This window comes from Capra hircus (assembly GCF_001704415.2).
Source record: "Capra hircus breed San Clemente chromosome X unlocalized genomic scaffold, ASM170441v1, whole genome shotgun sequence".
NCBI lineage: Eukaryota > Metazoa > Chordata > Mammalia > Artiodactyla > Bovidae > Capra > Capra hircus.
This window is the reverse complement of record NW_017189516.1, coordinates 56,459,082-56,483,922: the sequence shown is the minus strand read 5'-3', so window position 1 is coordinate 56,483,922 and position 24,841 is coordinate 56,459,082. Positions and strand designations below refer to the sequence as shown.

At 45.3% G+C, this 24,841-nt stretch overlaps 1 protein-coding gene across 5 annotated transcripts in view; it reads right to left on the bottom strand.

Annotated features, from left to right (window-relative positions):
• Window positions 1-19: 19 nt before the first annotated feature.
• Window positions 20-24,841, bottom strand: part of GPM6B (glycoprotein M6B) — a 159,819-nt gene continuing 134,997 nt past the window's right edge. For 3 of the 5 annotated variants that reach the window (XM_018043892.1, XM_005701097.3, XM_005701099.3), the window contains 6 exons: window positions 11,246-11,432; window positions 9,467-9,623; window positions 8,237-8,408; window positions 5,571-5,644; window positions 4,647-4,712; window positions 20-2,083 (listed from right to left, as the gene is read on the bottom strand). In XM_018043892.1, coding sequence (XP_017899381.1) covers window positions 1,934-2,083; window positions 4,647-4,712; window positions 5,571-5,644; window positions 8,237-8,408; window positions 9,467-9,623; window positions 11,246-11,432 — 806 coding nt within the window. In that variant the 3' untranslated portion in view covers window positions 20-1,933. Of the gene's footprint in view, window positions 3,651-4,646; window positions 4,713-5,570; window positions 5,645-8,236; window positions 8,409-9,466; window positions 9,624-11,245; window positions 11,433-24,841 lie in introns of all 5 variants that reach the window. The other 2 variants (XM_005701098.3, XM_005701100.3) reach the window with 1 other exon arrangement.

Below are 24,841 nucleotides of genomic sequence, written 5' to 3'. Positions count from 1 at the left end.
TATGGTAAAAAGGCAAGTAAATGAAGCTATAATTTTTATTTCATTTCTCGTAATACATCCACAGCTATTTCCACCTAAATAGATCTTTAAAATAAGCATACACAGGTATTGACTATTATCTACAAATATTTATTGTAACACTTGAATAGAACTACAGGAAGCCCTTGGCACTGATAGAAAATATTGATTCACTGTTAGGTTACAAAAATTTATACATAGCAAAATTTAATGCTCTTTACATAAAAAATATTAGACTACTTAAACAAAACTTTCAAAAATTCCTGGTAAGAGCTACCAGAATTAGAAAAGTAAAATTAGGCTTTAGACACTGCCTCTTCTAGAACACTGGACTCAAACAGCACCTCCACTGCTGGAAAAAATATTTAGGTCTGTCATGCAACAGGAAAACAAAACACCAAGCTATTCTGGAACAACTGTTCTACACAGAAGAGATCGTCTCCCGATTTAGAAAAAGAAAAAATAGTCAAGATCCAAATAGGCATTTTTAGGCATTAACAACAACACCAACAGAAAGAATCCAAATGAAATATTATACTTGCTGTTCAATTTTAATAGCATCTGATAAAGGTATGCTTCCTTTCATTTTAACACATTTCTGCACGTGGATATGTTTAAAATCCAGGAAACAGCCAAACCACAAGTTAATTCTTAACATGAATATACATAGTTAACCCTATTATATTATGCAGCCCCCTTTAAAAGCACTGATGCACCCAACAGTTATATGTATCATTTCATAAAGAACAACACAAAGTTTACCATCACTAATACCCAATACCTATAGTCACTTAATGTTCTGAAACACAATGATTTAAAAGGCAAGTTTCTTTTGAAGATGGCTTAAACTCAAGCATTTGGGTTTTTTTTTTTTCTTTTCCTGAACATTTAACTTTAGTCTAGGAAACTTAAGATTTAGATAAGAAAACGTGAAATAAATACCAAACCTAATTGAAATTAATTCAGTATTCAAGTCTATAAAAGTAGGAGGTCTGTGGTCTGTTGGTAATTAGGTTTTGGGTAGTTGGTATGAAATTGTAAACTTGCTATTCAGACCACATAAAAATGGTTTTGAGTGGTGGTCATTTTAATAAGGTAACACTTCTTCATTAAGAAAAACATTTGTGGAACAAAATTCTTTGAAGGATTTGGGGTTACCTATTTTAAGATCTTAGAAATTGAAAACAAATACTCATTAAGGCAAAGCTGACATTTATGTAAAAGAAACCTATTACAAAAATTGATTTTGGATAGCTTGTCAGTCTGAATCTAGCTTCATCCATGGTAGGTAATGCAGAATTATTATAATGGGCTCATTTTAGCATTCTTGAGAGAAAGAAAAAAAAAACAATTTCTGATTGGACCAGGAAATTAGTATGTCCTGGACTTAAGAGGGGTGGGGAGGTCAGCTATTTTTCTTACAAGGGTCAACTCTAAGAATCACTTTATCTTTGAGCCACAATTTCATACATGTCAGCTGTCAGGAATGCAATGTCGCATCAGTTCCATTTTAGTTCCTATTTAGATGTGTTTGAGGACAGATGGTAGAAGGGAATGTGTGTTCATACCGCCTGATGCTGTGATGGCATGGTCCTTATCAAGGGGTATCGTGTTCTCAGAGCCTGTCTTGGTGGGATTGTGAACATGCCACAAATTTCAAAAGGATAAATATTCATTTTGTTGAAGTGTTGCCTTTTAAAATGGCTCCCATGAAACCTCCAATATCTTGTAAAGAAACAGAGTTACCTACTGGAAGGTTTTCCTAGAAATACATCCCAGCAGCTTGAGACAGACAGTGAAGTGTTTGGACTTCTACGTGAGTTTGTTTGGTGGGGTACACATCTGTACTGCAGAGCAGCTGTCTGATGATTTGTCAGAGCTGTAAATTCGTTGGCTGAGACCCTCTGGCAAACATTTATGTGTAAGAATTGAGTTGTTCTTTTGACCGAGACTGGATATCTTGCAGTTCCTGTTCTTCCTTTGCTTTGATATCCTGGTAAGCCTGCATTTTGCTTGCATCCTTTAAGTAAGCCCAGTTAGAAGACAGTATCATGAGGAAGTGGATCTGGAAAAGAAGGGTGAGCATGATGGCTAGTGAGCATGTGAGAAGGCAAAGCGAGCTGTGAAGGCAGATTAGACGCTCTGTGCTGTAAAAATGGAGAGGGTTATTCCGGATTAATATTCATTCTGCTGTCAGAGGCATCGGAGACTGAGTGCAAGCTCTGCTAGGACGCTTCGTATTAAAAGGGTGAAAAAAGTTAGTAAACAAACATAATGAATCAAGAGAAAATGGCCCAAGTTACTGTTAAGAAAAGGCAAAAATGAAATACGACAGGGTGCTTTTTACCATTTTAAGAGTCACTTGAAAAACGAAGGCAAAAGTTCAGAAACACGCTGTGTGGTTATTTTGGAATGAGTGTCGTGCAAAGATCTTTCCTATCTGTGGACAAAAATCAATTTCCCCAAAGGCCTGAAAGTGTGAACGGTGTTTATTTTGAGTAAATAATATAAAACTACATATTTAACATGGAAAAATTAAGTGAATGTCAAAACCAAAATTAAGAACTATCAGCAAAGCATGCAGTCCCTGTGTTAACACACTTTTAGTAGTGAAACTAGTTTTCGTGTATAACTGCCGTGATTTCATTTCACAAAACGTCAAAATCGTTATGATCATTCTTTACAGTTTGATGTGGCAAATGCTTCTTTCCCGCTTATTTTCCTCATCTTTCCTGCAAAATCTATATATCAAGTTCCTTATATTTCCTTCTCAACATATTGGAGACTTTCAGATCCAAGCACAATTACTTTCCCCATTAGAATCTTACATGCAGTTTGAGAAGTGGCTATGAGGAATCAGTTACTACTCACCCCAATCCAACACTGTGAGGTTATCCATTCTGTGGGCTCTGAAAGGACTGATGGTGTTGTGTAAAAATAAAACTACATATAAATATTTTTGAGAGATAACAAGTGAGCTCTTTTTCTTCAAATTTTTGTCAGCTTATTTGAGGGGCATTTATTTGGTAGTGAGCCCTATAATCGTTAAAAATACGGTAATCAGATTTAAAAAATATTTATAAAATATTTTCCAAACAGAGTCTGAGAAGACCAAATCCAGATGAAAACAGTTCTCTTCCAATTCATCTTCAGCACGTGTGTTCATTACTGAAATGGGTTATCAAGCAAGCAAAAATAATGGAAAACACAGGTATTCCAGTTTTAATACTTCACTTAGAGATACTGCTCAGAGTTTAAGTTCAAAGAACTTTGTTAAAAAACAAAGACATTGTTTTTCAGTGGCTGCTCACCAATGTCAGTAAATAACTGAATCCTTTCCACAATGTGGAAATAGCCAGATCTCATCATCATTTTGGAGTTCATGTACGGTAAGTCATTTGAGTAATCTACCATGCAAAATGAGTTGACTAAAGCGATTTACAAATTACTGTAACAAAACTGCAGAAGCCTAGGCTCTGCTTTAGTCTGGGGGTCAGTGATTCACGCTACGGAATATAGCTCTCTAAAGCTCCTTATTGGCCTTATGCAACTTAGAACTTAGTGCAGCAATCTTCCCGACTCTTAAACTTCAAAACCGCATAGTTATATGTGGTAGCCATCATGTAGATCAGCTGGTGGAAGAGAACAGAACAGGACAGTAAGATACAGGCAGTGCGGGCCTCTGCCCCGACACTTCTAAACTCGGCCGGGGATGGGAGCCAGCTCAGAACCTAGGGTGTTTCTTTTTTGCCATTTGTAAGCCCATTATATCTCGCGCACTCAAGTTTCTGGAGTCTCACGTATACAATAAGTCATCAGCCCAGAGAACAGGTCCCCATCCTGAGGGAATAGAGGGTTGCCTCCACGTGGGGAGGGATGACATCAAAGGTTGGACAAACTCTGAAGGACTCACTTCCTCATTTCTCAGCTCTTGAGGTCCCCCCTCATTCTACCCGCCTTAGAGCTCTGGACACCACAAGCCAAGCCCTCCCAAGTTTTCGGTCCACGTGATACACACAGACACACGCCTGTGTGGTGGCATCTTCCGTATTTGTGAATCTGTCCTTGTGCTAAAATTTCCTTAACTCTCAGGTCAGCACTCACAGCCATGCGGACACACAGGATGCGGAAAAGCTGACATGCCCAAGGCAACTGTGGCAGCCTTGGCAGCTATGGCAAGCTGTAAACAAGCATCTTTTTCATCATGTGCCCTGGTTTTTGCATTTTTGTGACCTCACTCTTTCTGTGGTCCCTCATGAGAGTGCTAAAGGGCCGTCTAGTGTTCCTAAGCGCAGGGAGACTGCAGGGGACCTGACGGAGAAAATACATGTGTTCAGCAAGCTCCAGTCAGGCCTGAGACACACTGCTGCTGGCCGTGGGTACACTGTTCATGAATCAGCAATGTATACCCCACAAGATGCCTTTAAACGGAGGCAAAAGGATTCTTCCCACCGAATCTGAATCTCATCACCTACCATGAATGCCAAGACCAGCACCTCATCCTTCCTGCAAGCTAGACACGGGGTACGTTTACATAGGGGCACCTGAACCGAGGCAGAGTCCCAGGTGTGTTGGCTGGAAGGGAAGTCTGTTAGGATGGTGCCTGCAGGAAGGGGGCCAGCACTCACCAGGGCAATGACGGTGGCGCCAGCTCCGGCACAGGCCACGATGAACAGGTGATAGGACATGTAGAACTAGGAGAGAACCGGGCACCGAGGTGAGCATTCTGCAGGGGAGTGATGGCCTCCTCTATTCTGGGCGCACTCCCTCTTCCTCTGTAGGGCTGATTTCTGAAGGCCGGGCACATGCTGGGCTTAGCTGGGGAGCTTTCAGAACTTGGCAAGAGGCTGTACCCCAGGCCAGTTACATGGGAGTAGCTGGGGCTGCTCCCCACGAACAGGGTATTATCTTGCCCCTGCATGCCTGCTACCTGCGGCCCAGATCATGGATGTACACACCCAGCAGCCGGGTAGGCGGGCCCTGATGATTGCGGTTGTTCCTTACTTCCTAAACCATGTCAGGATCATCTTAAATGCGAGCTTCCACCAGTGCATTTGAGAATCTGCTTTTATATACAGTTATAAGCCAATGCCTGAAGACTTTCTAGGGCAGAGAGATTTTTCAACCATAGTGTGTCAGGATTTACTGCCAAGTAAGGATGAATAAGCAATAGCAGCAACTCAGTCTAATCAAAAGAATAAGTTGCCAGTGTATAAAAATTCAGTTGTATACAAATTGAGGGCAGTCCTCTCTGGGAAAATTTACATTGGTCCTATGACAAATGTTCTACTTTGAAAAACGATCTGAAGATGAAGAACTGAGATATATTCAGACTGGGCAGGATTGGGATCACTCTCCAAATATCACCAAAAGAGAAAGCTGTCTGGTGGCGCAGGACCGTCACTCTGGATTCAGCCATGGCACAGGGCCGTTGTCTAGGTAGAAAATGGTGGCTCAGCGCCCTCTCGTGGTCTTTCTCCCTAGGAGCACCCTTTGCCTCAGCCTGAAGTGCCCAGTGGTCGTCTAGGGTCAGCTGAGGGGCCGGGGCCTACCTCGTTGGTGTTGCAGATGTTTTCCAGGGCCGAGCCACATATTCTTCCTGGGAAAGCATTCCAAGGGATGATTCCTAGAAAGTGAATCCCAGCAGAAGGTTAGTGATTAGCACAAATGCCAGTGCCCCTGCTTGCACTGGGCCCCTCCACTTTCAGAGGCAGTTACAACACAGTCACGTGCTGTGCTCTTCATCAACAATTGATGTATCTGCCCTCTGCAGAAGAAACTTTCTGGAATAAAAAAAAGTCCTATTTGAACAACAGGGCAAGAGCAAAGGCAACTAGTCCATGAGAGAATTAGATAAATTATGCTTTGGTTAGTTGAGCTGATATTCATGAACTCGAGTTCAACAGCTGCAGGACAACCCCCACCCCCACCCCCCCTTATAAGGCATTTCCTCCTCCTGAAACCAAACACATCTCGCCTTGAACTTCATGGTCTGCAGCCTTGCTTCTCAAGCTCTTTCACCATGATTGGCCCTGACTCCGTTCTGAAAGGGAGAGGCTATGCTCAGAAAGGTTCATGGCAATTTGAGAGGAATTTGTTTATATTCTGTAATCTGCACTTCCATTTTGTATGTCTTTGCTTTTCTATTCCTTTTTGTTGTGTTTTACAAGTATCTCAGAACTACTTCTGGAATGAAAGTCCAATTGGAAGCTTGGAAAACCACTGTACTTCCTCACAGAGTGAGGCCAGCTCAGCCTGTGGTGTCCTTGCTGTATCCAACTCCCCTCTGTGGTCACCTCATCCACATGGCGGCTGCTGCTTTTTTGGTCATTAATGCCTCGATGTACCCTTAAATATGAGACATACATCAAGTTCTCTTGTCTCCCAGGAGGTCAGAAAGGAAGATACTTAAAAACTATTCCTTCTACCTTTGTTATGGACCAGTAGTAAGTTTTTGTTTCAGGAGAATAGGAAATGATGAAACCACTGATTTCAAGAACAGAAGATTTTTAAAAATGATTACTGATGACATTTATAGTGAATGCTGAAGAGTAGGGAAATGATACATGCACCTAGATATTCATCTATAAATATTTTAAAAATCAATTTGAATCTCTGTTTTCCATCTATTCTAAAGAACAGTGTAGTTGAACCTTTGGCTCTATGAGAAGAGCTCAGTGCAAGGGGCATTTTAGGTTAAGTTTTGTATTATGGTTCAAGGTAAGATGCTGAGGATAAGCCAGACAGGAAGAAACCTCTTTTAGAAAAGCTCTGAAAGAACAATTATTTCCTCTTCAATTCTAATGGAAAACTTTTTTTCCCCTAGTTGATCCTGCCAAGAACAGGATTTCCACCATCCTGGACAGAAGTACTACTGAAACTGCCTTTTCTCATTCAGGAGGGATGTCTGGTTTGCAGTGATGGACAGGAGGTGCCATGGCCCTTTCTGTGGCCTCTCAAGATGAACTAAACTTAGGTGAAGTGCCCACTCAGAAAAATATGTTTGAATAGATATCCAGCACTCAGCTTTGTTAGAGTCCCTTTGGATGACTTTAAAATATGCCTGGATTTTATGTTGTCATCTAGAGCCGCATCTCCTCTCCTGAATCTTCAAAGTCTCCACTCACATCCTGAGTCTCCAGAATCTCATCTCCTGAGTGTCCAGAATCTTGTCTACAGTCTCCTCTCAAGACTAGCCTAGGTCTTCTCTCCTTTCCTGAGTCTTATCTCCAGAGTCTCCTGAGTCTTCAGGGTCTAACCTCCAGAGCCTCATCTCCCGAGTCTCCTCTCCCGAGTTGCCTAACCCTCTTCTCCTCTCCTGAGTCTCCTTTCTTGAGCTCCTGAGACAGCAGGGTCTCATCTCCTGAGTCTCGTCTGCTCAGTCTCCTGACTCTCCTCTCTTGAGTAGCGGAAGCCTCGTCTGCTCTGCTGAGTATCCTAGGTGTCCTTTCCTGAGTGTGCTATCCTGAGTCGATAGTGTATCCTGTCCAGGGTCTTGTCTCCTGAGTCTCATTCGCTGAGTCTCCAGAGTCTCGTCTCCTGAGTCTCCAGGGTCTTTCTCCTGACCCTCCTGTCCAGGGTCTCATCTCCTGTGGCTATAGATCTCCTCTCCTGAGTCTCCTGTCTCTCCGCTCATGAGTAGCCTAAATCTCCTCTCGTGAGTCTCCTCTTCACAGTCTCCTGTCCTGAGACCCCGGGCTCTCATCTCCTGAGTCTCGTAACCCTCATCTCCTCTCTTTAGTCTCTTAAGTCTCTCCTGAATCTGCTCTCCAGGGTCTCGTCTCCTGAGTCTCTAGTGTCTCTTCTCCTAAGACTCCAAGGTCTTGTCTCCTGACTCTGCTATCCAGGGTCTTGTCTCCAGAGTCTCATCTCCTGAGTCTCCACTGTGTTGTCTCCCGAGTCTCCTAACTGTCCTGTCCTGAGTAGCCTAAGTCTCCTCTCGTCTCCTTAGTCTCCTAAGTCTCCTCTCCTGAGTCTCCTGTCCCAAATCTCCAAAGTCTCCAGTCTTGGGTCTCGTCTCCCAAGTCTCCCTAGTTCCTCTCCTAAGTCTCTAGGGTCTCATCCCCTGATCTCCAGAGTCTCGTTTCTTCAGTCTTCTCTGCTTTCTTCTGCTCTTCTCCATCCTAATGATTATTAGAATTATTATTATTACAACCCTGTAATAATTTAGACCCGCATATGCACATAGAACACAAATCACGGACTGCACAGGAAGTACCATATTGCCGGATGTCCACACAGATCTGCTCCACTCCTGCTGTCCCGTTGGTTTGGGGGGACTTGATGACTTCACAGGTGGACCATATGTTGTAGAACATAAACACTGGCACTGCCGAGAAACCAAACACACCCAGCCAGGCCACTCCCAACACGTAGGTGAGGAAGACGAACTAGGACAAGAAGGAGAAAGAATCTTCACCAACCAGTGCAATCCCTGGGAGGAAGAATTAATATATTTCTCCTAATACTGAACTTGCTGGATGCAGTCACCGGACCATAGCAGATACAGGGAAGTTTTGGAACTTTACAGTTCCCTATTCAGTAAGGACGTAAGTAGCCAAGGCAGGCTGTCCCTTGTCCAAGGTCACTGAGCTAGCTGGGACAGGGCCTCCTTCAGCCGTGCCTTGTAAATATCAGTTCCACACTTACCAAGGTGTGTGGATGCTCTCACAGGCCACTGCATTAGAACCCTGTTCCAAATTGCCTTTATTCTACATAATAGAGGGGCTGTAGAACAGCCACCACTATAGGAAGCTCTTTCTGGAAAAGAACCTGGGTAGTTTCATGATCCTGTGAAATTACTAAAAAGCATTAGATGCACCTTTACTACATTTACAATAGCCATGAACACAAGCTTAGTGCACAGTAAACCTGCTCAAATGCTCATTTCCCTCTAGTCTTGCTTGGTTTTACATCTTTAAGAGTCCTCACCTCAGGACAGCAGAGAGCTCAGTTGGTGTCCTCAGCCCTGCAGCCTGTGTGTTTATCTTCCTCCTTCCATGACTTTCTGCCTCCATGTGAGTGCATCTCTCTCAACTCTCCAGCTGTTTTCTTCACATCTGACCAGTTTTCAAATGCCAGACCCACACATCCAGCTGCTTGGCATAGGCCATTATAAACCCCACTTCAACGACCCCCCCAGTTCCAACTCCAAAAATGCCTCCTTCCCACCTCTCCCTCCACCCCTGAGTCTCCTTTTGTGATAGAGCACTTTCTGACCCTGTCTCTTACCAAGCCCCTTACCAAGCCTCTGTCCTCCACTAGGTCAGCAAACACTGCCTATGAAAGGCCAGAGAAGGAACTGGTCAGGTTCCACTGGGTCACACATACGCCTCAGCTTTGCTGAGTGAATGCAATCACAGACCACATGTCAGCAAGGGAAGTGGGTGCCAAAAACCATACCAGACAGAAAAAAACTTGAATTTTGTATCATTTCATGCATACTCACCATCCCACTGATGCACCGGCCACAGGCAGTTGTTTTAAACTCCCCATGCAGTTCTTTCACTGCACTCGTGGTGTAGAAGCCTTCTGCCAGCAGAATGATCCCATACAAGAAGAAAAAGGATGCAATTCCGTAGATGACATACTGCATCAGTTGAATTCTGTGAAAAGAAGATCCCAAGTGGTTACATTCACGGCCTGATTTTGGCCTCTGGAGGGAGGCCGTGAGGGTAGGTGACATCCTGTGACAGCCGACCCACTGATGGCTTCGGTGGGGGTGCCGCAGACAGGCACCCCTGCCCAGACCACAGCAACCTGGACCCTTCTTCCAAGGGGTGGGCAACTTCCCAGATGAGGGAGATGTTTCCTTTGGGCAGGGCCCCGATGGACTTTTAGTACTTACTAGATGATACTCCTTTGCATGTAAGTAAATGCAGAGATTGACGAGTTACAGCCACTCATCCAGGACACACATACAGCCAGCATTTCAACTTGGGTCCAGTGGACGGCCTGTTCCTTCCACCACATCAGAATGTCTCCCAACCAGGCTTTGTGCTTAATGGTTTTCTGCTAAAACCCCTAAGTAAGCCTTCATGGCCTCTCTATGGAGTAACTTGGGCGAACGCTTTTTGCACAAGACACTGTCATAACACAAGTGATAATGTATCAAGCAGGTTTAAGATACAAAAAGTTAATTCACATCTAATTTTGTCCTATGAAAGCCAACAGAAATGCAGATGACAACCTTTGGCTGCCCAGTGGAACCAGCTGGTGAGTTAGAGACTACAGGTACCTGGGTCCTATATCCCCAGAGATTATGACTCAATTAGTCTGGGGTGAATCACAGACCTTTGGATTTTTTTAGAGCCACTTATCAGCATCACCAGCTAATTAAACTACCATGCTTTCCCGAGGTTCAGTCATGGTAAATATTTCTTGGTCTTTTTTTTGTACCCAGTTGGTACTCACTGAATCCCTCGTCCTGCTTGATCCTCCTCACAGCCTCCCCAACTGCTGATTTCTTTGAATCATTTCACAGATAAAAAATAAAATTTCCCAAGGACTCTTCCAACATGCTTCCCTTATTATTTCATAAAAATTCATTCCTGCCTTTTTTCAAAGGGCTGGTAGAAAAGTATCTCCCAATCACAAGGCACCTAAAGACTGTCAGACTTTGGGAGTAAGGAAGGAAAAAGCAAACAGTGAGGGGCAGGGAAAGACACAAGAAGACAATCATCAATACACTGCTGCCGGGCAGGCACGCTTGGGAGAATCCATGCATGGGAGTTGGACACTCAGGAGGATTCTAGGATAGCAGGGCTGAGGCCATACCCCTAAGACTTCCCCTTTTCTGAACTGGAGGATCCCCGGGGATTTTTCCTCTGCTTGAAGAATGAACGTCCAGGTCCTGCTCCTGTAGACTTCGGGTGGGGCTAAGCCATTTTCTCTGACAGCACCGGAGGGCATCTGTTACTCGGGGACCATGGTAACCCTCGGTGAGAGGATGGGCAGTGTTGCACCATCCCCCTTGGCCACACGTGCACTGTGTCTTATGTGTGCACCATCCCATTCCCCAGGCGCAGTCCTATCCCAGGTCCCCAACACCCACTGCACTCCTGGCCCTTTCTTTTCCCTTCTTTCCTGGCCCTTTTCCTGTCTATCCCTAGGGAGCGTGAATGAAAGGCATCCATTTTCTCCCAGGGGCGCCCACAGCAGTCTTTCTGCAGCCCTCCTGGGGTGGTAGCACTTTAAATGCACTTCTAAAAGGAAGGAGGCAACTTACACCTCACTCAGCAGGGCATGGTCACTGGTGTTGGTGGAGAAGTGCTGCTCCAGGATTGCCACGGTGCCTGCCAGAGCCACGTGCCCACAGCCGCAGAACAGGGCGACACCCGAGAAGCAGAGGATGGTGGCCACCAGGGAGGCGTAGGGGACTCCGCCCAGACACTTGATGCAGCATTCAAAGCAGCCTGGACCCAGGGGAGAGAAAACACGGCTGGTAAGGGTAAGATGCCTACAACTTCATGAAGACCACACATTAACAGAGAAGGTCAACTCTTCCCTCTGTCCCACATGCTCTTTGGGCAACAGCTCAGCATCGCAGGGGCCAAGGGGAGCTGTCCTCATCTCCTGTGGGTGAGGACCTGGGGGCTTCAAGGGGAAATGAAGCTTAATTTGTTCGGGGTGTGTGGCAGAGCAGCTAAGTGACAAATTGTTATGGAGTAAGGCACAACTCTACCACTTCCTGATTGACCCAGGGTTGAGGTTAGGGGACCCCTGCTCAAGTGACAATGAGAAGCAATCACCCCACTAACAATGTCAGAAGAATTTCAGTGAAGCTGCCGTTCTATGAAGACAAGTGACCATCAAGTTCCCCCCAGCCTCACCTTTATGGAGTTTCAGGTAGCTATTTCTCTATTTTCACAGCGGCCAAGGGCTTTCCCCAGCCTCTGACCACCTGGGCAACCAGAAGAGTCAAATACAGTAATTACACTATTGCTATGATCAGAAAAATATCAAGGGAATCAGTCTGGAAAGGGGGTGGGCATATGGGTCCCTAGAAGTACCAAGCCACCCAGATCCACTCAAATGGGCTCACTCAGGTTTCATTCATGTCAATACCACAAATCTTAGCTTTTAAATAAAAATGTTCCCCCAGAGCCAGGCAGCACAAGCAGTTTAATCATACTCATCCCCCGAACCCACCTCCTCAACTTCCACCTGCCCCCGCCCAACGCACATGTTGAGAGTAAGAATCCAGAACTGGTGCGTGACGTTTAAGTACTTGAAGAGGGAAAAGGAACAGGGTTGGGGTGGGAGGGGACAAAATGAGCATCCATGAAGTGAAATGAAGGAGAGAGCCACAGTTCACTCTTCATTCTTGAGAGAAATTAAACTCATTCATTTTTCAAATCAACTTTGACTTGAGACATCCATAAGGACCTCCCCAGGGACTGAGTCAGGTGACATTTTCAGTTCGGAGACACTTTACGTTTCAGTGGAGCAGTGCAGGCCTCAGGGTAATGTTGGTCCCTCTCCTGACCTCCCGTCCCTGTTTATACTATCCAGACCCTTAACTAAATGGCTTGTCAGGGAAATCGAACTCTGAATGCATTATGATGTTTAACAGCAATCAAGAGCAGTTCATGACTTCAGGGCAAGCACATTAAGGTGGCCAAATTTCTTTCCCCCAAATGGCCTTTACAGTAGATAGGGAATGACTACCCAGCATGAAACACTGGAGCTAGGTCTTTCCATTTTGATGATCATTCCATGCTAAACTAGGGTTTGCTTAAACCTACCCTAGGAGATAACCCCATCTCTCTCTTCAGTTCATTGGAAAGTAAAAATGCCAGGCCTTCATAACAAAGTGTTCTGCCTTTCATTTCAAAAGATGACCAGCTATTTTCAAGAAGACTAACCTCCCTGAAATGGACTGATGAAACTGCCCAAAATGGGACCCAGTACACAATACAATTCAAGTCCACTAGCAAGTCGGTACCTTAAAGAGATTCGGACATGTGAGATTTGTGAACACAGATGATGGAGGTCAATCTCATTTTGTCTTATGACTTCCTAGCAGGTTGAAGTGAGGTAAGAGGAACGCAACTAAAAGCCCAAATTCTCCAGGCTCCCAAACCAACAGCAACTAAAATTCCTGTCCTTGATATAGGTTGCATCATACAAGAGAGAAAACAGACCTCTTTTTTCTTGTGTTGTATCATCCCCACTTCTCCCATTCTCAGGCTCCATGATGAAGTTAGGGACAAGATGAATGCCTGCTTCCATGGCTAATGAAGTTATCTCTGGTCTTTATTGGATAGAGATGTGTGGCCTTGAGACTGCTGGCCAAGATGGTGGCCACTGGGCACATGTGGCTGTTTAAATTACTCAAAATCAAAACTTCAGCTCTTCCTTTGTAGAAAGTCACATTTCACATGCTCAAGAGCCACATGGGCTTTTGGCTACCATCTTGGACAGAAGAGATACTGGAGATTCTCTCACTGGAGAACACTGCTGTTGTGCCAGATCAATTTTGACGTGCCACATACTCACTTTCTTGTGACCTGAGCTAGGTTCTGAGTTTTACTTTGGATTTCATTCATTCAGTCCTTTTTGAAGATCTAGAGGGTGAAAAGCACGGCTGTTGGCACTGGGAATACAAACATAAAATAAGACGTCTTCCTTGCCTTCAAGGAGATCAGTTAGATGAGTAACAATTTCTATGGCACACCGTGATGACTACCAAGACAGAGGCTGCTAGAGGGCCAGTGGATGGTCAGGTGGAGGAGAGAGATACAGTAGGACAGGAGGAAATATAATTCAAATTGGAGAGGGATCCTGAAAGGCTTTCTACAGTAAAACCTAGGATGCCAAATATGTGAACAGCTGACATGGGGACATTGATACATAGTCTGATAAAATTTGAAGAAATCTGCATATTACTGGTGTACATTATCTTACTAAGCCTACATCCTTTCTCATCATCTGGGATTAGGGTTAGGTGTTATAGTGCAGTGCACTCAACCTTTAACAAGAGAACGCAACCTTCCAAATCCATGGTTGTAACTTCAAAAAATCTTTCCTCCAAATGGGCTAGAGCTGTCTGCTTCTTTCAAAGGAAATGCCACAGCTGTTCCGTGGCTCAAGAAAGACAAGGGTGGATCAGAAGAATGATGCTCTTCAGTCCCCAATTCACCACCAGATCAAGGCTAACATTTTCCTCCAATTTGTCTCTCCCATGGACTATGTACCCTCATGCTGGGGGTCTAGTTCTAGAACAGCAGGGGAAACCAGAGACTCAAGACTTTCAGGATCACTTCAATGAAGCATACTCTCTCAGCAGAAGCCAATGCTCTTAGGTTTTGGGTGGGTTTTATTTATGAACATAGAAGTCTGGCTCCTGTAGAAGTCTCCATATTGGTCAGGGCTGTTGCATGTGCACGCCTAAAACTCTTATGGACCCTGCTGGCCACCAGGAGCCAAAGCCTGTGACATACATCCTGGGAAAAAACTATAGGAAATAATAGAACTGGATACAGAGCTTATTCTAACATGGTTGGCCAGTTACCCACAAGGCTACAGCTGCATTTCTGGTGGATATCCAACCAGCTGTGGATGGATTGCTCCCCACTGTACATTTTCTGTCAGTCTAGAAGCCATCTCTCCCTACACTGTGTAACATATCTTTGAACACGGGGTAATTTGGTCATATGCCACACACATCCCAGAGGAACCAAGAGTGCTGCAAAAAGCTGGCAAGGAAAAGCTAAATATGTTTCTAAAATATGATATCAATACTGTTAGTGTCCTCACATTAAGAGCATTTCTGACCTATGGGTACCTGTTGGCAGAGGTAGGGGGTGGAGGCCATGGTGATGCTGTGCGTTCAGGCTAGCCTCACAGGAGTACACCAGCACAGCCCCATGGGGTCCTGGGTTTACTATAATGCTCCGCTACTGCCATCTTGACATTCTTACTACTTTCCGCACAAGGGTGTCTGAATTTTCAATTTTGCACTTGGCCTACAAATTATGGAGCCAGTCCTGGGTGTACTTACGTGAGAGGAGACAGGAGGGGTTCTTCCTACTTTATATGCCCACTGTGGCATGGTTTTATTTCAGTGTCAGATAGAAATACAGCCTAGAAAGGCAGATGTCACCTTGCCTACCTACCACGTTGTCCTGAGCACAGCAACTGTCCCATGAGATCAAAAGCCTGGCATGTGGGAGAATTACTAGCTTCCCCTTTGCTCTGAGAGGGGGTAGGAATCACCCACTGTACTACCCCCAACAGAGCCAACACTCCAGGTTCTGCTAAACCAGGAATCTGCAAACTAGAGCCTGTGGTTTGTCAATAAAGTTTTATTGGAACACAGCTTACATCCCTTCATTGACAAATTGCTGGCGGCTATTTCTGCTCTACCAAGGCAGAGCTGGGTAGCTGTGACAAGAGTGTGCGTGGCTTACAAAGCCTGCAACAGTTACTATTTCCAGGAAAAGTTTGCAGACCCCTATCTGGAGGCACTGACATGCAGACTGTGGTCTGAGGACCAGGAGCACCAACATCACCTGTGAACATGTGAAAGATGCAGAGTCTCAGGTCCCACCCTAGGACAACTGAATCAGAAAATCAGCAGTGCGGCGGGGTAGCCTGGCATCTGGGCTTTCAGACAAGTCCCACAGAGGCTCAAATCTGAGAACCACAGTCCTAACGAGTCGCGCCAGCTCTTCACTGTGGCAGTCCCACCAGCTTTCTTTTATTACCAGCCGAACTCCGTTGACAATAAACACCGAACACCATGAAACAATCTCCTGGCTTCTGGCCAAGATGGAGTATCAGGGAGCCAGTTTATCCTCCAGCCTGAAACCACAACCAAACTGAACGAAACCTATGCAACAATGGTCTTCAAGGTATTGAGACAGCAGACTGTGAAGGACCACCCATGGCGAATGAGTCAATGATTAAAATAAGTTCTCAACACAACCAAAGAAGCCACGTGAAACGCCCTGTGACACGTTTCAAAGACGCAGTTGGTATGGGGTCACCTGAAGGTGCAGCTCAGCTCTCACTGGAACAAGAGAAGCTTTTCCCCATAACCTTGCTGTTATCATCATCTCGGGTACTGGGGTTTCTTAAAGGCCTGATTGAATGGAAGCTGTCAGTTAAGCAGGGTAGTAATGGATATGGGTGGACAAGAGCACTGGGAGTGAGGGCACAGCTGTCCATTTATTCCATCTCATTCCATTAGCACATTCAATGCTCACCCAAGTGTCTCTGAGGTCCCACGGACTGGGCTGGACACTGGAGACTCGACAGCCAGCTAAGATAGGAGAGCTACATGCTAATGCAGTTTATAGCCTGGGGGAAAACAGACATTATCCAAATGGCGTGGGGATCAGAAGTGCTAGGAAACAGTAGGGACTTACTCAGGCTTTTGGAGGGTGACCGGGGACAGCCTCCACAGCTTAGACATGAAGGGTGGGTTTGAGCCGAGGGATGGTTAGGGAGGGTGTTCCAGCAAACAGGAACTGCGTGAACAAAAGCTCTGTGAGGGAAAAAGGGCACGGCGCTTTCCTGGGCATGGAAGATGATGCCAGAACAGAGAGGGTATGGGAGGAGGGTGGGGCAAGGAAGGCAGGAGGGGTCTAGGGGAGCCGGATGCACTGGAGGCTTTCCAGGCCACCCAAAGGGATCTGGACTTTAGCCTCAGAATCACAGGACACCACCAAGCCTTTCTGACCCTGGGGAACAGACCGGGGCTGCGGAAGATTCCTCTGGCGGATATGACAGGAACAAAGTGGCACTGCAGATGAATAGGAGCTCACTGCAATGGTGCAGGCAAAAGAGGACAGGTGCTTGGACCAGGGCAAAAGCAGCAGAAGTGGAAGAAAGGGATGCGTCAGAGAGAGGTTTGAGATGGCAAGTGGGCACAACTCGCTGTGAACTCAAAGGAGGGGTTGGGGATGGGTGCTGAGAACCAAGAGTGACTCCTCCATTTCTGCACATGGAACCCCATGGTGCTGTGCTGTTCCTTGAGCTGCGGTTGATGCAGGAGGGCTAGGCTTTGAGGACAAAGATGCTGAGTTTAACCCTCCTACACTGTTGGTGGGAAAGTAAATTAGTGCAGCCACTATGGAGAATAGTGTGGAAGTTCCTCAAAAGACTAAAAGAAAGGTTACCATATGATCCAGCAATCCCACTCCTGGACATATACCTAGACAAAACTCTAATCTAAAAACATAACATGCTTCTCTATGTTCACAGCAGCACTGTTTACAATAGCCAAGACTTGGAAACAACCTCAATGTCCATCGACAGAGGAATGGACAAAGAAGATAAGGTACATACATACAATGGACTACTACTCAGCATGAAAAAGGATGAAATAATGCCATTTTGGAGCAACATGGCTGCCTACTAAGTGAAGTGAGTTTGAAAGAGAAAGACAAATACAATATTACTTATATGTGGAACCTAAAATATGGCACAAAATGAACCTGTCTATGAAACAGAAACAGACTCATGAACATAGAGGTCAGACTTGTGGTTGCCAAGGGGAAGAGGCATGGGGGAAGGAAGGACTGGAAGTGAGGGGGACTCAGTTCAGTTCAGTTGCTCAGTCATGTCCGACTCTTTGCGACCCCATGAATCACAGCATGCCAGGCCTCCTTGTCCATCACCAACTCCCGGAGTTCACTCAAACTCACGTCCATCGAGTCAGTGATGCCATCCAGCCATCTCATCCTCTGTTGTCCCCTTCTCCTCCTGCCCCCAATCCCTCCCAGCATCAGAGTCTTTTCCAATGAGTCAACCCCTCACATGAGGTGGCCAAAGTACTGGAGTTTCAGCTTTAGCATCAGTCCTTCCAATGAACACCCAGGACTGATCTCCTTTAGGATGGACTGGTTGGACCTCCTTGCAGTTCAAGGAACTCTCAAGAGTCTTCTCCAACACCACAGTTAAAAAGCATCAATTCTTTGGGGCTAAGCTTTCTTCAAAGTCCAATTCTCACATCCATACATGACCACTGGAAAAACCATAGCCTTGACTAGATGGACCTTTGTTGGAAAAGTAATGTCTCTGCTTTTTAATATGCTATCTAGTTTGGTCATAACTTTACTTCCAAGGAGTAAGCATCTTTTCATTTCATGTCTGCAATCACCATCTGCAGTGATTTTGGAGCCCCCCCCAAAAAAAGTCTAACACTGTTTCCACTGTTTCTCCATCTATTTCCCATGAAGTGATGGGACCAGATGCCATGATCTTAGTTTTCTGAATGTTGAGCTTTAAGCCAGCTTTTTCACTCTCCTCTTTCACTTTCATCAAGAGGCTCTTTAGTTCCTCTTCACTTTCTGCCATACAGGTGGTGTCATCTGCATATCTGAGGTTATTGATATTTCTCCTGGCAATCTTGATTCCAGCTTGTGCTTCTTCCTGCCCAGCATTTCTCATGATGTACTCTGCATGTAAGTTAAATAAGCAGGGTGACAGTATACAACCTTGACGTACTCCTTTTCCTATTAGGAACCAGTCTGTTGTTCCATGTCCAGTTCTAACCGTTGCCTCCTGACCTGCATATAGTTTTCTCAAGAGGCAGGTTATGTGGTCTGGTATTCCCATCTCTTTCAGAATTTTCCACAGTTTCTTGTGATCCACACAGTCAAAGGCTTTGGCATAGTCAATAAAGCAGAAATAGATGTTTTTCTGGAACTCTCTTGCTTTTTCCAAGATCCAGTGGATGTTCGCAACTTGATCTCTGGTTCCTCTGCCTTTTCTAAAACCAACTTGAACATCTGGAAGTTCACAGTTTATGTATTGCTGAAGCCTGGCTTGGAGAATTTTGAGCATTACTTTACTAGTGTGTGAGATGAGTGCAACTGTGCGGTAGTTTTAGCATTCTTTGGCATTGCCTTTCTTTGGGATTGGAATGAAAACTAACCTTTTCTAGTCCTGTGGCCACAGCTGAGTTTTCCAAGTTTGCTGGCATATTGAGTGCAGCACTTTCACAGCATCATCTTTCAGGATTTCAAATAGCTCAACTGGAATTCTATCACATCCACTAGCTTTGTTCGTAGTGATGCTTTCTAAGGCCCACTTGACTTCACATTCCAGGCTGTCTGGCTCTAGATGAGTGATCACACCATCGTGATTATCTGGGTCATGAATATCTTTTTTATACAGTTCTTCTGTGTATTCTTGCCACCTCTTCTTAATATCTTCTGCTTCTGTTAGGTCCATACCATTTCTGTCCTTTATTGGCCCATCTTTGCATGAAATGTTCCCTTGGTATCTCTAATTTTCTTGAAGAGATCTCTAGTCTTTCCCATTCTGTTCTTTTCCTCTATTTCTGTGCATTGATCTCTGAGGAAGGCTTTCTTATCTCTCCTTGCTATTCTTTGGAACTCTGCATTCAGATGCTTATATCTTTCCTTTTCTCCTTTGCTTTTCACTTCTCTTCTTCTCACAGCTATTTGTAAGGCCTCCCCAGACAGCCATTTTGCTTTTTTGCATTTCTTTTCCATGGGGATGATCTTGATCCCTATCTCCTGTACAATGTCATGAACCTCCATTCATTGTTCATCAGGCACTCTATCTATCAGATCTAGTCCCTTAAATCTATTTTTCACTTCCACTGTATAATCATAAGGGATTTGATTTAGGTCACACCTGAATGGTCTAGTGGTTTTCCCTACTTTCTTCATTTAAGTCTGAATTTGGCAATAAGGAGTTCATGATCTGAGCCACAGTCAGCTCCCAGTCTTGTTTTTGCTGACTGTATAGAGCTTCTCAATCTTTGGCTGCAAAGAATATAATCAATCTGATTTCAGTGTTGACCATCTGGTGATGTCCATGTACCCAAGGTCAGGGGCAGCGGCCGAGAGGAGCTACTCCACGCCAAGGTCAGGGGTGGTGGCCCAAAGGAGCTATCCCACGTCCAAGGAGCAGCAACTGCATGGGCACAAGAGGGCCAGAGGAGCTACTCCACGATCAAGGTCAGGAGGGGCGGCTGTGAGGAGAACCCCTCGTCCATGGTAAGGAGCAGTGGCTGTGCTTTGCTGGAGCAGCCGGGAAGAGATACCCCACATCCAAGGTAAGAGAAACCCAAGTAAGACGGTAGGTGTTGCAAGAGGGCATCAGAGGGCAGACACACTGAAACCATAATCACAGAAAACTAGTCAATCTGATCACATGGACCACAGCCTTGTCTAACTCAATGAAACTAAGCCATGCCGTGTGCGGCCACCCAAGACAGACAGGTCATGGTGGAGAGGTCTGACAGAATGTGGTCCACTGGAGAAGGGAATGGCAAACCACTTCAGTATTCTTGCCTTGAGAACCCCATGAACAGTATGAAAAGGCAAAATGATAGGATACTGAAAGAGGAACTCCCCAGGTCAGTAGGTGCCCAATATGCTGCTGTAGAGGATGGAGCCAAAGCAAAAACAATACCCAGCTGTGGATGTGACTGGTGATAGAAGCAAGATCCGATGCTGTAAAGAGCAATATTGCATAGGAACCTGGAATGTCAGGTCCATGAATCAAGGCAAATTGGAAGTGGTCAAACAAGAGATGGCAAGAGTGAACGTCGACATTCTAGGAATCAGTGAACTAAAATGGACTGGAATGGGTGAATTTAACTCAGATGACCATTATATCTACTACTGCGGGCAGGAATCCCTCAGAAGAAATGGAGTAGCCCTCAAGGTCAACAAAAGAGTCCGAAATGCAGTACTTGGATGCAATCTCAAAAACGACAGAATGATCTCTGTTCGTTTCCAAGGCAAACCATTCAATATCACGGTAATCCAAGTCTATGCCCCAACCAATAACACTGAAGAAGCTGAAGTTGAACGGTTCTATGAAGACCTACAAGATCTTTTGGAACTAACACCCCAAAAAGATGTCCTTTTCATTATAGGGGACTGGAATGCAAAAGTCGGAAGTCAAGAAACACCTGGGGTAACAGGCAAATTTGGCCTTGGAATGTGGAATGAAGCAGAGCAAAGACTAATAGAGTGAGGGACTAGCAGATGTAAACTTTTATGTATAGGATGGGTAAACAACACGGCCTTACTGTATAGCACAGGGAACTATATTCAATATCCTGTGATAAATCATAAAAGAATCTTAAAAAAGAATGTCTGTATGTATATAATTGAGTCAGATTTGTAGTTAAATGCAGATTTTCCTGCATGAAATATGGAAATCCATGAAATATGGATTCACTTATATGATTATCTAATCTTCTTAATTGTGTGTGCTTGCATGCTAAGTTGCTTCAGTCATATCTGACTCTTTTGCAACCCCATGGACCATAGCCCACCAGGCTTCTCTGTCCATGGGATTCTCCAGGCAAGGATACTGGAGTGGGTTGCCATGCCCTCATCCAGGGGATCTTCCCGACCCAGGGATCGAAGCAGCATCTCTTATGTCTCTTGCATTAGCAGATGGGTTCTTTACCACTAGCACCACCTGGGAAGTCCCTTATACTTCAATTTAAAAAAAAAATCTTTTTTAAGATGTTGAGTTCAGTTTTAGACGTGCTGACTTTGAGGTCACCTGATGCCATCCAAAGGGAGAGATTCCAGGGGGTGATCAGACATTGGGTCTGTAGCTCAGATGAGCTGATGCTGGATGCTGTCAGCTTCTGGATTGCAGTGAAAACTTTCAGAGGTCAAGGAAAGACATGGGAGCACTGAGCAGTTCCAAGTGCTTTAGACCCTTTCTTTTGCCAGGCATGGTCCTTGGACAAGCAGCAAGAGCTTCAGCAGGGAGTTTGGGGGAAATGCAGAGTCTCAGGCCCCACCCCAGGACCAGTCGAGTAGGTGGAATCTGTGTGAGAACAAGTCCCCAGGAGTGAACATGGAAGTCTGAGAAGCCCACTTCCAGTCACCAGTCCTATCTGTCCAGTCCCAGATGCGGAGCCCTGAGTCCCTGTGAAGTGCTTGCTTTTGTGTGCAACTGTGTTTGGTGTTTTTTCCAAAGCCTGCTGGGCTTGGCCCTAACTCCAGCCACTTGCAAATCAAATGGCAAGTTCCAGGGGCCACAAAGAAGAAAACACAGTGTTCCAAGCTGTTCAGCCGCCTTGAAAAGAGTGCCACTAGAGTGTTTCTTCTGAGCCAAGCAAGCACTGTTAAGCTCAGATTTTTCACAACAAAGATGCTTTAGTGTCATACCACTGACAGGGTCTGAGAACACAGACCTATCCCACCTCCCCCGTTCAGACAAGCACCTGGGTTTTCGGCTGTCCCCAGCAGGAGAAGTCACAGGCCAGGCTGATGTGTTTTTTTTTTTAAAGAGGGAGGTGGTGCCAAGTATCAGCATAGCACCACGCCGTGCAAAGTGGATGCCAGCTAAGCAAGAGCAATGCTTTTCTTGGATATTCTGATAAATCCACATGCTGAGTTTTCCCAAGCTTCAAACCAGCAACGACAACGCTGGTGAATATGAACCAGAAAAGGGCAAGGAAAGCATTTTTTTTTTTTGATGACTATGAACAACTCATGGAAAAAACAAATCACTGCTAGGCTTTCTAGTGCATTTTACTAGTAATTCTCAGTGCCTCTCACCCGGCCCCCTGAACCTCCATTAGGTTAGTCACATCTTCAGCCTTCATTTAGCTGGTCTCTGCGGCTAAAGGGAATTTTCGGTTTTGATTTGCACAAAAACTCCAGTGTGCGTTAGTCTAAGATGGTTTAAATATAAACCACACAGTAGGGAGAAAAAAAACAGGCTTCAATGCCTCACCCTCTCAATGGCCATTTTGTCTCCGGCATCTCTAGAACCTTTTGTGCAGAACAACAGAAGAAAACTGGCTTTGTCCTCAGGCTCGCGGATGCCCGTTGCCATGGCTGGGAGTTCACAACGGCCCAGTCATTTGCCCCAAGTTGTCTGTGATCCTGGCTGCAGCTCTCATGCTGGCTCCCAGGAGGGCTGGCAGCAACAAGGGCTCAGATTCTTCCCCAGGGAATGAATGTCTCACACACACACACCCTCAACTCACGACCCTTCTTGCCACTTTACTAACTCCTAACAATCCATCAAATTAAAAAGAAAAGAAGTAACCAAGGTTTGCAACTTTCAAACAACCAGCAGGAAAATGGAAGCAGAGAGAATCCTTAGTTAAGCGACGTTAAGATTGGATGGTGGGGGACCAAGGTCTCCCTGACTTAGTTCTCCACCAGGAGTGACTGTACCCCCCTTGGGGACATGGGGCAACATCCGGAGATACCTGGGGTTGTCAGGACTGATGGAGGGGATACTCCTGGCTCTAGTGGGTGGAAGCCAGGCATGCTGCTCAATATCTTACAGGGCACAGGACAGCACCCCTCCCTCCAACAATTACACAACCCCAGTGTCTGCAGAACCAAGGGGGAAGAGTCCTGAGACAGTGCATGCACACACGTGCTGCACAATGTTCACATCCCTGGTTTTCACCTGCGGACGACTCTGTCCCCAGGGGAGGTGTGGAGACACTGCGTCATCACAGCTGGGCAGGTGCTACTGGCAGGTAGTGGGTAGAAGCCAGTGATGCTGTTCAACACTCCACAGTGTATAGGACGGTCCCCAGCCCAAACACAACAAAGAATGAGGCAACACCAAGGGTCAAGGATGAGAAACCCTGCTCTCAGGCTACCGTGTACCATCCTGGTCTGAGATACCAGCATGACCACCAAATTCTACAATTAAAAAAAAAGAAAAAGAGCTTAAAATAACCTTACTTTGTTTAAAAAATATTACAGACAGAAGTTTACAAATTTTGCTCTCCAAGAGAATTACCTGGAGCACATGGGAAAGCCCTGATGTCCGGACTTTCCCCGAGACCAAATTAAATCGCAATTTCTGGAAGCGGGATTCAGGAATTAGACGTTTTGGTTTTTTGCTTTAAAAAAAAAAAAAAAGCTCCCCAGGTGACCTTAAGTTGGAGAACACGTGTTCTAGAGCAGACATCAGCCAACTGTGCCCCATGGGCCCAACTGGGCTCTCCACAGGGCCTGTGAACTCAGCACACTTTTTTACATTCGAAATGATTGTGAAAAAAACCCAAACTCAAAGAATAATCCTGCTTCGTGACACAAGTATATGGAATTCAAAGTTCTGTGTCCAGAAATAAAGTTTTACTGGAACACGGCCGAGCTCAATCCTTTCTGTACTGTATGCGGGTATTTTCAAGCTGCAAAGGCAGAGCTGAGTAGCTGCCAGACATTTACCATCTGGCCTTTTACAGGAAAAGTTTGCAGCTCGCCCTTCGAGAGCACTGGTTCTCCACCTTTCATGTGCACATCAATTCCTGGGGAAACTCCTTGCAATGCAGGGTCTCTTTAGGCAGGTCTGGGCCATTGCTCCTCACTGAACCTCCTCACTGAACCACAAGGGCAGAAAAGAGAGGCTCTCCAAGGGGGGCTGGTGCAGCCTTGAGAGACCCCAAGACTCCGGAGGTGCAGGAGGCCCAAACTGTCTTCATGATAGCACTAGATAATACTGACTTTTTCCCACTGTTGACGTTTCCACAGGAAAACTGCCGATGGCTATAGCACAAATCAGGCAGTGGCACCAAAGTGAATGAATCAGCAGTTCATTCCTTACCACCACACACTCACAGGGAGAAAACATTGAGTTTCAGTTTGATGTGGTTGAAAAAAATTATCAACTGTGATAAATCTACACACCCTGTTGAAGATTCTGTGCAATGAAATGAGGACACATCCAGGACTTCTGTAGCATTCCAGACCACGATGCAAAGTTCAAGTGCGACTGAGTGTCAAGCTAAACTAGCATCTTGTTTTCTGGTGGACGGCTGTTTTTTTCTTTAAAGAATGACTAACACAGTATAGTTATTAAGACTTAGGAAGAAGACAGATGGCCAACAAGCATA